The sequence below is a fragment of the Dendropsophus ebraccatus genome, chromosome 1 (genome assembly GCF_027789765.1).
Source record: "Dendropsophus ebraccatus isolate aDenEbr1 chromosome 1, aDenEbr1.pat, whole genome shotgun sequence".
Classification (NCBI taxonomy): domain Eukaryota; kingdom Metazoa; phylum Chordata; class Amphibia; order Anura; family Hylidae; genus Dendropsophus; species Dendropsophus ebraccatus.
Genome location: NC_091454.1, coordinates 102,636,778 through 102,651,933, shown reverse-complemented (window position 1 = coordinate 102,651,933; position 15,156 = coordinate 102,636,778). Strand labels below are relative to the sequence as shown.

Genomic DNA, 15,156 nt, shown 5'->3' with positions numbered 1-15,156 from the left:
CTTTTAGTGACCTCATGTATACAGCATTACTATATGTAGGACAGGGTTCAGGTGATCCTACTGCTCTTCAAAGATGGCAGTCCCCAATATACACAGGGTATGCAATTAATGAAAGAATAAAATGGTTTGACTTGCTAATGAAACTATTTTATGCTGCGTTTACATGGAAAGATTATCGTTCAAATTTTCGCATAAACGATCGCATCTGAGCGATAATCATTCTGTGTAAACACAGCAAACGATCAAATGACGAGCGAGAAATTTTTCATTTTGATCTTTTAACATGTTCTTAAATCGTCGTTCGCTGAAAATTTGCAGATCGCTTAGTGTAAACAGTCTTTCACCGATTTACCCTATGTAAAAGATGGGCTTAAGCGATCTTAAAAATGATCGCAATAACGATTTTTCTTACGAATTTTCAAACGATTTTTCGAACGATTTATTCGTCTAAACGCTGATAATTATAAAAACCAAATTGTTGCTTCAAAATAGTTAAACGATTGATTGGGCGAATTATCGCTCCGTGTAAACGTAGCATTACAGATAAAAAAAATATATAATTAAATGAGCACACCCTTTAACCTTTTCCCGACTGTCCCACATAAAATAACATGCCAGATAAGGGAAGAGAAGTATGGAGTGGGCTCACATGCTAAGGCCGCTCTATATACAGAGGATGTCGGCTGTTATCTGTTACGTGTCAACTGCTGCTAATAACTGATACCAGCCATCGTGTTGATGCCAGTTATTTGACCCTCTTTAGGTGGTTGCCTGACAGGTGCCCACCCTGTCAGGGTTTTGATTACTTAATATGGCAGCCAGGGGCCTTCTGAAGGCCTTCCCTGGCTCCCATGATAACTCCCATGTTACTAATAGAGTACAGATTTTACAGATCAATGCAGTGTAATACCACTGAATTGAGCTGTATAAGCAATCAAATGATTGCCTATAAAATCTCCAATGGGGGCTTAAAAAGCGTGAAGAGGAACAAAAAAAGAAAACTTCTAAAGTTTAAAAATGTCCCTCCTCAAATAAAAATTTAAATCACGTACCTTTTCCAATTTTGTAAATGAAAAAAGTGTACATATCTTAAAAAACAAAAAAACTAACTACTTGGTATCATCGCATTTGGACAAATCCAAACTATTAAAATTTACTATTGATCCTGCAAGCTGAACTGTAACACAACAAATACCAGACTTTTAGATTTTTGGTCACATCACATCCCCCCAAAAAATGAATAAAACATGATCAAAAATCATATTAATCTAAAATTAGCACCAATAAAAACTACAGATTATGGCACAAATGTCATGGCTATAATAGTGCTATAATCGCACTGAGCCACAGAATGCAGATATTATGTTAATCTTATTGCACTGAAGAACACACACACAAGTTTTTTTTTTTGTTTTTTTTTTAACTCGCTGACAATCCCAATTCTTTGCTAGCAGGATTTAGAGAGGGGTCATGCCATTTTGAATCATAACACTCCTGGCTGCAGCCAGGGACTGTGGCTATTAGCAGGCAAGGACCAATCAATGCACCCAGCTAATTAGCCATTTAAATGCAGCTGTCAAAATACTATTAAAATCCCATTTGTGGTGGTTTAGTGGGCAGATTGTCCTCCAAAATGCAATCACGAGCCGCAATCACGCTAATCCCAGCTCTGCACTCGATTACCGTGGGCTCCAGGAACCTATAGTAAACAAGCACTGCTCTCACAGATCAATGCACTACATATGTACTGCATTGATCTTTATGAGAGATCAGTGCAGTGATTATAGAAGTCCCCCAATCCCATAAACTATAAAAACTATTACATTCCTGATCTTGCATGGTAAACTCTGTAAGCACGAAAAAATGCCAAAGCGCAAATATTCAGATTTTTGGTCACATCAAATCTGGAAAAATTGTAAGGAAAAAGTGATCATGTATATGCAAACAACATACCAATAGAAAGAGCAGATAATAGTGCAAGAAATTAGTGCCATGATAGCCCTTATACACCAAAAAAATAAAAGTATTAGGAATGTAATTAATTGCTCCTTTTTTTTTTTTATTTCACTGCGCAAATAATTTTTTTCTGGTTTTGCAGCATATTTTTGCAAATAAGGGCTCATGTGGGTCTGTGGGTGAAAAAAATGCGAACGCTATGGCCTTTTAAACACAAGGAGGAAAAAATAAAGTACAAAAATGAAAATTTGCCTGGTCATCAAAGGGTTAATATGCCACAAATATTTTTATTTAATTAATTTTTTATTGTAAAATGAAAGGTGCCAATTCAAAATATTGGTCCTGCAAAATAAGTCATATTATAGCTTTGTTTATAGAAAAATAAAAGTGTTAAAAAAGTGGGGAAAAAAATAACAGAATTAGAAATGAGCGAACCGGGTTCGGGTTCGAATCCATCCGAACCCGAACGATCAGCATTTGATCAGCGGTGGCTGCTGACCTTGAATAAAGCCCTAAGGCTATGTGGAAAACATGGGTATAGTCATTGGCTGTATCCATATTTTCCAGACAACCTTAGAGCTTTATCCAAGTTCAGCAGCCCCCGCTAATCAAATGTCGATCGTTCGGGTTCAGGTGAACTCGAACCCGAACCCGGTTCGCTCATCTCTAAACAGAATAAATTTCAGCCTTGAAAGTGTTTATGATGGAATGCAACGATAATATAAGTTCAACTAGCAAGTTTCTCATCATTTTTATTTGTTCACAGTGAAATTTCTAAAAAGGATAAAAAAATAGAAGACTTGAGCAAAAACTTGCAGAAAAAGGAAGGTGAACTAGAAACGTTGCGCTTGAAATGCAAACACTTAGAAGAAGAAAAGTATAATCTCATTCAACAATCTGAGAGTTTATATAAGAAAGTGTCAGAATTACAACGTGAACAGGAAAAATATCTACAGGAAATGTCTGAAATCCAAAGAAAAAATACACGGATCACTGATAAATTGCACAGTTACTCACCTTTGAAAAAAGACTTACTGATAAAAATGTTAAGAGAAGCTCACGAGCTCAGCATCAGTAATGACAAGTTAAGAGTCCTTGCAACAGGTGGTCTGTCAGAGATTGGCCTGAGCATGGGGCATCTACAGAGCATGGTGCTGAACATGCGCAGCTCCACCAAAGAAATAGAAGAGTTACGTTCTCTCTACCAACGGGAGTCCATGGAGAGGAAGTTACTCTATAACCAGCTTCAAGAACTAAGAGGAAATATCCGGGTGTTTTGCCGATGCAGACTAGATGACAGAAAGGGGGAACACTTAGAATTCTTGTCGAACGAAGACCTTGTAGTGAACTGCAATGGTACCAAGAAGCGGTTTAGATATGATCAGGTGTTTCTGCCACAGTGTACTCAGGTACAATGTATTCTTGCTTCTTTGCTTCTTTTCTCTTGTCAGCCCAGTCAAGCTGTCTATGCTTATGCTACAAGATAGTCTTTAAGGGTGCGTTCACACGTACAGGATCCACAGCAAATCTGCAGCAGATTAGATGGCGCAGATTTGAAGTTTCAAAGCAAATCTGCAGCTTCAAATATGCGCAATCAAATCTGCTGTGGATCCTGTATGTGTGAAAGCATCCTTTAAGTGCCAGATACAGTGCACCCAGTCTCTATAACCTACTATACGTTTCCAGGAACAGCCACTGAGCCCCCAGTCAATCCAGAACATTCTCCCTTAAAGGAGAAGTACGGCAAAAAAACTTATTAAAGTATTGTATTGCCCCCTAAAATTTATACAAATCACCAATATACACTTATTACGGGAAATGCTTATAAAGTGCTTTTTCCCCTGCACTTACTACTGCATCAAGGCTTCACTTCCTGGATAAAATGGTAATGTCACGACCCGAATCCCAGAGCTGTGCGGACTGTGGCTGCTGGAGAGGATGATGGCAGAGGGATGCTCAGTGTCCCTCCAGTGCCCTGTGTCCCTCAGTGTTCCCCTGCCATCATCCTCTCCAGCAGCCACAGCCCGCACAGCTCTGGGATTCGGGTCGTGACATCACCATTTTATCCAGGAAGTGAAGCCTTCATGCAGTAGGAAGGGCAGGGAAAAAAGCACTTTATAAGCACTTCCTGTAATAAGTGTATATTGGTCATCTGTATAACTTTTGGGGCAATGCAATACTTTAATAAAAGTATTTTTGCCAGACTTCTCCTTTAAAAGAAACCTGTCAAAAAAAAGTAGTCCAATTTGCAGGTAGCATACTATAGAGCAGGAGTCAAGCAGAATAATAAATACTTTTGTGGAAAAAGAATCATTAGAATGAGTAGAAAGGATATGCAAAGTAGCCAACAAGGAGAATTAGTGTACCTTTAGAACTAGTAGAATATTCCTTAAAACCATTGTTCGTTCTGGAAGCCTTCCTTGTATGAGTGTACATAGAGATTGTTGTTATCACGGACTTGGACCGCCCACAGGACTCCTTTTGACACATACAATAATTATATTTAAGTGACTGGGACACTTTCATGAGGCAACTCCTCATCAAATAGCACAAATCAGAAACTTTAATCAGCAATACCCCTTGCAGACAGGAAGCACCCATGATAAGACACAATCTAGCCCAGGTTTTTTTTATGTTATTAGAATAGGAATTATAATAGTTTCTAATATACAAGGTGTTTAAAATTCAGCTTATATACCTTTCTTATACCAGTGCAGTTGACCTGTGTACAACAGAATGGTAACGTTCATGGATCCATTTTATGTAGTTATTATTCCAAAGACTAGTTTAATCAGACATTTGACCACTGGTATTTAGCCAATAGTTATAACTTAAATTTGTCGCATCAACAGACAATAGTAAATTAGTAGGACTGAATGATGATGGAAAAGATACCCTGTATGTTTATTCTAACAAAGGGTATGTCGGTTATTTCACCAATACCCATCCCCCACCCCCAACGTCTTCCTTGCCCCCACCTCTTCTTGGGGTCATACACCTTCTTCATAAAAGGTCTTTTATGGCTCAGTCTATATTCTGATCCTAATATAATGGGGTCCTTGCAGGACTCACCAACTGACAGTGAAGCAGTGGCTGAAAATCAAATTGAGAATGCCATTCAAATAACAACAATTTTAGACTATTTGGTAGGATGCACGTCAGGCAAACCTACAGATATTCCATTGTTGTGGGGGAGCGTGGAGCCTCAGGGAGCGGAATGGAGATCAAAGGCAGCCGGCATATAAGCCAGTACCTATCCTTTTTCTGTCCCATTACTCCTTTCCTCCCCCTCCCTCCAGTCCCTTTGTTTTCACTCCCTTTCTCTAGGTTTCTTTTATTAAATGAATTATTTTAGACTGCAGACATTTTTGTCAGAGCTTTTCTTAAATATATTCCCAAATTTTCTATATGCATTGACACATACATAGTCAAGCTACAATATGCTTCTTATATTTGTCTGCTCTTATAATGTCATATAAGATTGCTTGTTGCTATTTTTGTGTATTTGAAAAAAAAAGTCTTTAATAAAAATTTAAACATGTAAAAAGTATAGGAACAGAATTAAAAGTGCATGCATATTAGAAAAGTGCATGTTTTCCTATTCTGGCAGCATAAATTAAAACATAAAATAACAGAAAAATCCTTTAAAGTCAATGCGCTCAGCTCCTCAAGTTGTTAACATGAATAGACCGGCACTGCTGTCCTATTCCCAGACACTGGCCTGGCCTAAAGCACTGGAGGTAGGCCTGCCCGCTCCCAGTGTGGCGAAACCTCCTCCACTCCATTAGAATCAATGAAGCTGCGTCACAAAGGGGAGGGTTTTGTCACACTAGGGGGCAGCAGGCCCGCCTCCAGTGCTTCAGGCGGGGCCAATGCCCAGGAATAGACCAGCGTCTTCAAAATAAGGACTGCGGCATCGGGATCCCTGATGGTACATTCGCTTTAAGTTGGCACCCAGTGATCAGTTGCTGACCTCATGTTGTGCTGTCTGGGCTGTGCATAAATTTTATTTTATTTTATAAAAATGTAAATTCCGCCGAAGGCATATCTAGTGGTGCACAAGGTGCACATTGTTGGCAAATTCTTGGTTTATATATGGTATCTTCTGGTTATAATTATGATAAATTATACACTCATATTTTATCTCCTAATACATTTTGTAGGAGGACGTTTTTGAAGGCACTTTACCTATTATCAGGTCCTGTGTGGATGGATACAATGTTTGCATCCTGGCTTATGGTCAAACAGGGTCAGGAAAGACCTATACCATGATGGGTACTGAACAAAAACCAGGCGTCAATATCAGGTGACAATCATTATTGCAGGTTATATATTATATATAAATAGATATGCTGTTTAACTAGAGATGAGCGAACCTCGAGCATGCCAGAGTCCATCTGAACCCGAACTTTCGGCACTTGATTAGCGGTGGCTGCTTAAGTTGGATAAAGCCCTAAGGCTATGTGGAAAACATGGATATAGTCATTGGCTGTATCCATGTTTTCCAGACAACCTTAGAGCTTTATACAACTTCAGCAGCCCCCGCTAATCAAATGCCGAACGATTGGGTTTGGATGGACACGAACCTGAACCCGGTTCGCTCATCTCTATGTGTAACTAGTAACCAGTTACAATTCCTTACAGAGGGATTATGTATTCGGCTTTCTTGACACATGCTATGTTTTTTCCCCCTAGTTTGTAGTGTTTTCCCTCCCGTGGACATCCATTGGCTATGCTCACACAACATCTTTTTATGCAAAATATTGGTAATTCTTTCTAAAATTACGGCCATTATTTTACAAAAACGACTGTCAATAATGATCATGACATTTTTTTTTACAGCAGTCATTATTCAACAATGGTCATTATTTTGCCTAAAAAAGACATTGTATGAACATAGCCCTAAGCTTAAAAAAGCATGTGTTCACACACAGAGGAGTGGAACTAGAAAGTAAAGTGGAAAATAAGTAAAGGAAACTATAATGGAAGTCATGGCACCTTTTTTGTGCTTAGATTTTGTTAAAAATACTGACCAAAATACTATGGGGGACATTTATTAAAGAGTAAAAATGCCTTTTTTAGGCTCAGATGGGCCTGATCGGTATAAAAATATTCACAAATGGATTTGAAATATTTCATTTGCATCGGGCCCATCTGCGCCTCCTGCGCCAGTGGGGCGGGGAGGGGGCGTAAGGGGGGGTGGGGTGCGGGGGGGGGGTTCTCTGTGTGCTCTGCATTTATCATTTTTCCAAATTATAAGGTACCTAGATGTAGCTTTTCTTTTTATAAATAAAATAAAAAGAAGAAACTACATGCATCCTCAATAGCATTTTCCCAACAGATTTAGAAAAAGAAATGCCATGTGCGAATGTCTTAGAGCTACTACATAACACCACTGTACAAGGAGTAAATATTGTCATTATACTGTAACTCAGTAAATCAAGACCAATATTACTAATAATTCTGCCACATCATGACTATTACCGCTGCATTATGAAGGAATAGTACCACCATATTGTCCATGAATAAAAATCACAAAAACACACAGCTCAGATATTTTTGTCTTGCTGATGCCCTCAAACAGGCCAGAGGAGGGGGGTCGGGGGCTCTTGATCTAGAGGTAGGTGCAGGACCCAGAAGTGGGGCCTGAATCTATCATACATTTATGGCACCTCCTTTGGATATGCCAGGAATGTTTAAATGGGATTACTCCTGAATGCAAGACTAGATCCTTGCACTGCAGCTCAAATACATAATTTTAGACACTCAGTAACAATCTAGGTCCTTTACAATAGACAACTATTATAGGATTCATTATTGCTGCTGTTGCCAATAACGCCATCTGTTAATTTATTCCCAGTAGTGTGTTTTGTGAGGTATCACAAGCTCCTTATGCTGCTATTGTTATTCATTGATATGACTACATACAGAACAGAATAAAAACAAAATCTTTACCATTCTAATGCACGACTATTTGGTTTATAGATTGGCATTAATTAAACATTTAGAATAAAACTAAATTACACTTCACAGCTGAAGTCATTTTTATTGAAGGTCAATGGTAGTTACCCCAATATTTATTACATGCTGAAACAAATGTCAGAAAGTACGTTAGTGAATGCGGTTATTGCTTGTTTAAGCAGAAACAAATCACTTTGTTTAACCCTTTCTGATATTTGAAGAAAGCTTTGCTTGTCTTGAACTAGAACATTTGTACTGTAGTACAGAGTAGTGTCACTCTCCCATTTACCCACCGCGGAGGCCTCTGAGAATCACTTTCATACCCCTCCTCCACACAGCAATCACAGTTGCCCACCAAGTCTTCCATGTGGCTGCCTTCTTGCCATCGTCCATGTCCACGGCACTCTTAGAGCAAGTACATGCTAGCCATTGCCTAATTAAAGGGCCGGTTCACGCTGTTGATTACCTTCCTCCTGCAATGACACTGTACTCTATTTAAAAGGACTCATGATGTGGTCTGTACCTGAGCAATAGGGTTAATTTATAGAAGCCTTTCTTGGTTTTGACCCAGCTAACTTCCTGACCATTCTTTTTGTTTGTAGCCTGCCCTGACATTTCCCGTTACTAGTATTAACATACTCTGCCTGCTCCGAGCCTCTGCCTGTTACCCATGTTGACCCAATTCTGACTGCCTTGACTTTAAAAAAGAAACTCCAAGGGGGAGATTTATCAAAGGGTGTAAAATTTAAACTGGTGCAAACTGCCCACAGTAACCAATCACAGCTCAGCTTCCAGCTCTGGTGAAAGGAAAGCTGAACTGTGATTGGTTGCTGTGGGCAGTTTACACCAGTCTATTTTACACCCTTTGATAAATCTCCCCCCAAAAGTCCTCTAGCTACATGAACAATGATTCTTTATTATGTCATGTAAGAGACAGATGTGTTTAGGGCTAAACTAGCCCTTTATGCCTAGAAATTCATTTTTAGTGCATAATAAGCTGAATTCAGCTCCACAGTCTCATTTCATATAGGGGAACAACAAAACCCATGCGCTGCAAACTGTAGGGCAGAAATAATGTTGTCAGTAAGGAAGGGAAGAGAAGAAGGTGTTCTGTAAATTGATGGTCTATCTAATGGGTTGGCCATCAGTATTATATTAGTGAGGATCTGACATTTAACCATTTGAAGATTTGGTGCCGCTAAAACAGCTGATAGCTGAAGATGCAGGGGTCAGACTCCCAACAATCTGGTATTGAGGGTGTACTCAGAAGAGCAAAGGAGGATCAATAATAAAAGTTCATTTTGACAGGATGTGGGTTGTGGGGCATCACTTTGGGCACATCTTTGGAAAAAAAAGATGAGAATACTTGTATAGTATTGGGGAAGATTAAGGGAACCAAAAGTAGATCCAAGGCACCAGAAGTCCAATAAAAGCAAGCAAAGCATGATAAATCGCATGACCAGGTCACACGAATGATCACTGAAGCGTTTGTGCGGCAACTAGCATGCATTGTTAATGGCTGCACAAACGTGTGGCCAGTAACAATGTATTTTACTGTCACACGAGATCGCTCATCGACTGTTATCTGGCACTTTTACAGGGCTAATGGCTGAATGAGCGTTTCTAGGAGCGCTCATAAGCAATAATCTGCCCACTTAAAAGGGGCTTAAAGTGATATTGTCACCCCCCCCCCTTACTCTTTGTGTGGTTCTTTAGATGCTCCACAGGCTTAAATGCTGCACATTCAATATATACATATACAAAACTTGTCTGTCTCTTCTTTCTGCTCTAAAACTGTTTAAAGGACAACTCTGGTGCACCAGTTGGTGTCTTCATTTATTCTTCACTTCCTGGTTTGGTCTTTCCCATGATGCACTTTGTCTCCTGTTATGTCTAACTGACTCTGTAGAACTGTTAGATGGTTTACAGCTTGTTCAACCAATCAGAGCTCAGCAACCTGAATCATCTGACAAAGGGAGCCTGGCCTAACAGGGCTTAGACCAGTTTCCCTCTTGATGATGTCATTGTCACAAAATGGCTGTCACAGAGCAGCCTGGGGTCAACAGTCATTAGGTAAGAATGAGTTTACTTCACTTCCTGGTGGGCGGTTAAGGGGGGTAGAATATTACAAAGTTAAAAATTTTCGCCGGAGTATTCCTTTAAATTCATCAGTGGTCAGTGCTGACTAGGCAGGGCTTTATGACAGTTGGGCCCCATCTCTCCCTTGCCAGGAGATGGGGCCCAACTGCCATAAAGCCCCACTTAGATGACGCTGACCATGAAATAAAGCGATAGTGGGGGTAGGGGGGTGTTACAGTATAACTTAAAGTGAAGACCCACTGCCAGTACTTCCTGGAGTTTGCAGTTGAATGGAGGGTGCCTGGCCACCTTAGTGAGTTATACTTTTTCACTGTATGCCTCTTCAGTCTTCTGTAAATAAACATAAAAGCCCAATGTCACACAAAGGCTAAAATAACTCTGTTTTGGCCGCTTTCAGGTAATGGTGATGTATGCTGGAAGCTTTTCCAGCTAATACAATTAATAGACACTACTAACTGAGATTTCACTGTATTCAAATATTTTATTTTATAAAGTTTAGTAATAGGACTTCAAACATTTTATATAAACTATACACATCCATTTTGTTTCTTGACACATTCATAAAAATCTTAAAAGGTTTATACAGAAAAAAATCTTTACATTTTGAAGTATTCGGGATGGACTGCTGAAGTAAACCTTGGCGTACAAATAAAACGTGATGTGAATGCAGCCTTAGACAATCACAAACACATAAAAAATTAAGTAAGAAATGATAAACTTGCTATAAAATTCAAGCCTCAGTATAAAATATTTACCATTTGAAGCTGGGATGATTCTTTGACAGTATAATTTTAAAAAAGAATGCAATTTTTGTTATGGCATATAGTGAAAGCATTCTGTCATATTTAAAATATAACTGTGGTGGCAGCAAATTTTATTATACAATATACAAACTAATAAAAACTAAAAGATAGTTTTATTATAATGCAAGTGGAATTAGTCCCAGTTATCTTTTCAGTATTTTTTAAATTGGTAGTCTGTAATGTATTTTACTTTCCTCCAACACCAACTCATAAGACTATGTTCATACGTTTTTTGAGACTACCACATTTACATTTACCCTTTTCATTTTGTTGAAGTGTCACAGCTGTAAAATTATCTGTAAAATACTAACTGAAAGGAATTTTCTAAAAAAAGTCATTTATAGTTATTTTAGGCTTTGGCTTAAAACATGTGCAAAAAGTGTTTAAACAGGCCAAGTGCAAAAAAAAGGTCTGAAAAAGTCTGAGGCTATGTTCACTATAAGACAAATAGTAACCAATGACAGTGCAGCTTTCTTTTTAAGAATGGACAGCAATTGGTTGCAAAAATGTGTCAAGGCCATAAAACAGTAAATCAGTTGTAAAACATCAAACGTCTAACAGGTGCTTATAGAAAATGTATTCGTATTGGTATTGATGTATTTGTATTGGTACTCAGTACCAGCAGTAGGCCAGTCTCTCCCAGTGTGAGCCATATTTTTCAAATTGTCTAAGTTTCAATAAAGCCTTGTTAAAAAAGGTGGCAAAAAAGCTGTCAGAAAAAAGTGGTGTAGGACCTTTATAAATAAAAGGACTGTCTGATTTTTTTATGTATTTATGTTGATAAACGACTTTTTAACACAGAAAAATCTTCTTAGAAGTCGGGGGTCGTCTTATACGCCAGGTATGGTCGCCCCATATGGTGGGGGAGTTCAAAAATAGCCCCATCCCCACCATATGGGGCGACCACTACAAAAAATAGTTAAGTCATCTGGGGCCCGTTCCCGGCCTCTGCCTGCCTCCTGTTCCATTTCCGGCGCAGGCAGTACCTGAAGTACCCGAAGCCTCTGTCATTCTTCCAAAGCTCTCCCAGCAGCTGAGCATCTCCGAGCTTCTCTGATGAGATGCTCGGTCGCTCGGGAGAGCTTCGGGGATCCCTGGCGAAGTCAGTGCACATCACACTGCCTGCCAGGAACGGGCAGGAGGCGCGCGGAGGCCAGGAACGGCCCCAGGTAAGTTAACTCTTTGTTTTTTTTAAATTTAGCTGCAGTTAATCTCTGCCTGACCGCAGCAGGGCTGCAGTCAGGCAGGGCTTAACATTTTCCGGCATATAAGGTGAACCCCTGAAATCCTCTTGAAAGTCAGGGGTCGTCTTATACGCCCAGTCACCTTATATGCTGGAAAATACGGTGAAATGAGTAATATACCCATTTTGAAGATAGATTCAATATTTAACAACATTAAAGGGGTATTCCAGGAAAAAAAAATTTTCCCTATCCACACGAAAGGGGAAGAGTAGGGGCCCTGACCGGCTCTAGTATGAATAGAGCAGCAGGTACAATGCATGATTCGTGGCTCTATTCATTCCTATGGAGCGATGGAAAGAGCCGAATACCCTGGAAGAACGCTATACTTGGCTCTTTCCATTGGCTCAATAGGAATGAATAGAGCCGCAGGTCGCGCGTCGTACCTACTACTCAAACCAGAAGCAGACGGGGCCAGATATGGAGATCGGCAGGGGGTACAGAGGTCGCACACCCTGCGATCTCCTACTTTTCCCTTACCCTGTGGATAGGGGAAACATGAATTTTTCCTGCAATACCTCTTTAAGCAATTTCACCAGGCATGTGGTCTTAAATAAATTAAATAAGCAAACTACTGTATTATAGTAGAGCATTGTAGGTGTGTTCTGTAAGGGCTCAGACATAGCTCAGTTTTCCTATTATAGAAAACCTCATAGCAAATCCTAAATGAATCCACAGCTAAATCTACATGTAAAAAAGAAAGAGCTGAGGGGTTTTCTAGGATTAGAAAAACATAGCTGCATTTTTTTTTTTTAAACTGCACCACCCCTGTTCTCAATTTATGTGTGGTATTACAACATAAATGGAACTGAACTGCTTAACCACCCCCTGACTGACAAGTGTGGTGCTGTTTCTGGAATCCCCTTTAATGAATACCATGGCCTCCACTGCGGCTATAAATTGAAGAATAAGGTTCTCTGTGGATATACAATACATTTATAAGATGAGAATACCCTTTAAAATAATAGATAATTTTTGACAATAGCTGATTTCCCCATAATGCACAATCAGTGAAAGTAAAAGATATTACTGAGTGTGGATATTAACCCCTTAGTGACCGGGCAGTTGGGGCAGTGTGTGGGGTCCGTCCCGACCCCCCCTAACCGACGATCACCGCTATTCAAGTTATAGCGGCGGCCGTCGGTAATGGTGTCGGTGTCCCCCAGACCTCAGATCAGCCCCCCCTAGTAGGGCGATCACTAACCCCCCTCCCACGGCGGCCATCATTTCCAAGATGGCCACCGCCATCGCTGTGAACCGACTAATGTCTGTTCACAGCGATGGAAAAGTTAAAATGAATGAAAGCCCCATGCTCTCCGCCACCGGAGGTAGCAGAGAGCATGGGGCAGTAATCGGGGACCCCCTGTGGGGTCCCGGTACAAGCGATCAGCGGTATATACTATATACCGCTGATCGCTTGTACCATGTGCTCCCGGTGACAGGGGATAAAAAGTGATGTCCCCCCACCCCCCAAGTCGCCCCCCACCCCCCCTGTCACCCCCGTCACCTCCCCTACCCCTTATACGTTACCTGATCCTGGAGCTCCTTCCTCTTCAGCGTCCTGGCTGGTTATGAAGTGCGCATGCGCTTCACAACCAGCCAACTCTGAAAATTTAAAGTGACAGAGACCAATTTGGTCTCTGTCACTGAACTATGATTACTGTGATAGAAAATATCACAGTAATCATAGTAATACAGTGAAAATGAATGTGTAAAGTAAAAAAAGTGACAAACATACAAAAAAATCAAACACACACTTTTTATTATAGTAATAATTGCAGTTTACTCCCAAATTACCCCTAACCCCTCCCCAGATTACTCGTAACCACCGCACGTTGCCCGTAACCACCCCAAATTGCCAGTGACCCCCTCCAGATTGCCCGTAACCACCCCAAATTACATGTACCCACCCCAGATTACCTATAAGCACTTCAGTTTATCAGTAACAATCCCAGATTGTCTGTAACCCTTCCAGGTTGCACATAACCCCCCAGGTTCCCCGTAATCATGCCAGATTACATGAAACCCCCCAGATTGCACGTAACCACCGCACGTTGCCTCTGACCACCACACGTCGCCTTTGACCACCACACGTCGCCTCTGACCACCCCAAATTGCCAATGACCCCCTCCAGATTGCGGTGCCCATGTCAGATTACAGGTACCCACCCCAGATTGCCTATAAGAACTTCAGTTTATCCGTAACCACCCCAGATTGTCTGTAAGCACTGCAGGTTGCCCATAACCACCCCAAGTTGCCCGTATCCACCCCAGATTGTCTGTAAGCACTGCAGGTTGCCCGTGACCACCCCATGTTGTCCGTAACCACCCCAGATTACCTGTAACCACCTCAGGTTGCCCATAACCACCCCAGGCTGTCCGTAACCACCCCACATTACCTGTAATCTAATTTTTTTAATTTTATTTTAGTAACTGCGCTATTCTAATAACCATTACTAGCTGCGGTTTTGCTCCAGTAAATTGGCGCTCCTTCCCTTCTGAGCCCTGCTGTGTGCCCATACAGTGGTTTATGCAGGGGCGGTCTTGGCATTTCTGGGGCCCCAAGCGAAGCTATGTCTGGGGCCCCCCCTCGACACACGTTCCAAAACAATAGACCGCTGTGTGTTGCCCCCAGTAGTATATACCCCTTGTGCGCTACCGCCAGTAATATATACTCCTTGTGTGCTGCCCCCAATAGTATATACCCCTTGTTTGCTTCCACCAGTAGTATATAGACCCCTGTGGGTTCCCCCAGTTATATATAGCCCCCCTGTGTGCTGCCCCCAGTTGTATATACCCCTGTGTGCTCCCCCACTAGTATATAGGCCCCCTGTGTGCTCCCTCAGGGGTATTTAGCCCCCCTGTGTGCTCCCCCACTTGGATATAGACCTCCTGTGTGCTCCCCCACTTGGATATAGACCCCTGTGTGCTCCTCCAGTAGTATATAAACCCCCTGTGTGGTTCCCCCAGTAGTATATAAACCCTTTGTGTGCCCCACCAGTATTATATAGACCCCTTGTGTGCTGCCCCAGTTGTATACAGACCCCTGTGTGCTCCCCCAGTTATATATAGACCACCTGTGTGCCTCACAAGTAG

The 15,156-nt window shown here is 41.1% G+C and overlaps 1 protein-coding gene across 3 annotated transcripts in view; it reads left to right on the top strand.

Annotated features, from left to right (window-relative positions):
- Positions 1 to 15,156, top strand: part of LOC138796557 (kinesin-like protein klp-3) — a 56,606-nt gene that overhangs the window by 21,500 nt on the left and 19,950 nt on the right. For all 3 annotated transcript variants that reach the window (XM_069976165.1, XM_069976167.1, XM_069976172.1), the window contains 2 exons: positions 2,723 to 3,365; positions 6,120 to 6,262. In XM_069976165.1, coding sequence (XP_069832266.1) covers positions 2,723 to 3,365; positions 6,120 to 6,262 — 786 coding nt within the window. The remainder of the gene's footprint in view (positions 1 to 2,722; positions 3,366 to 6,119; positions 6,263 to 15,156) is intronic.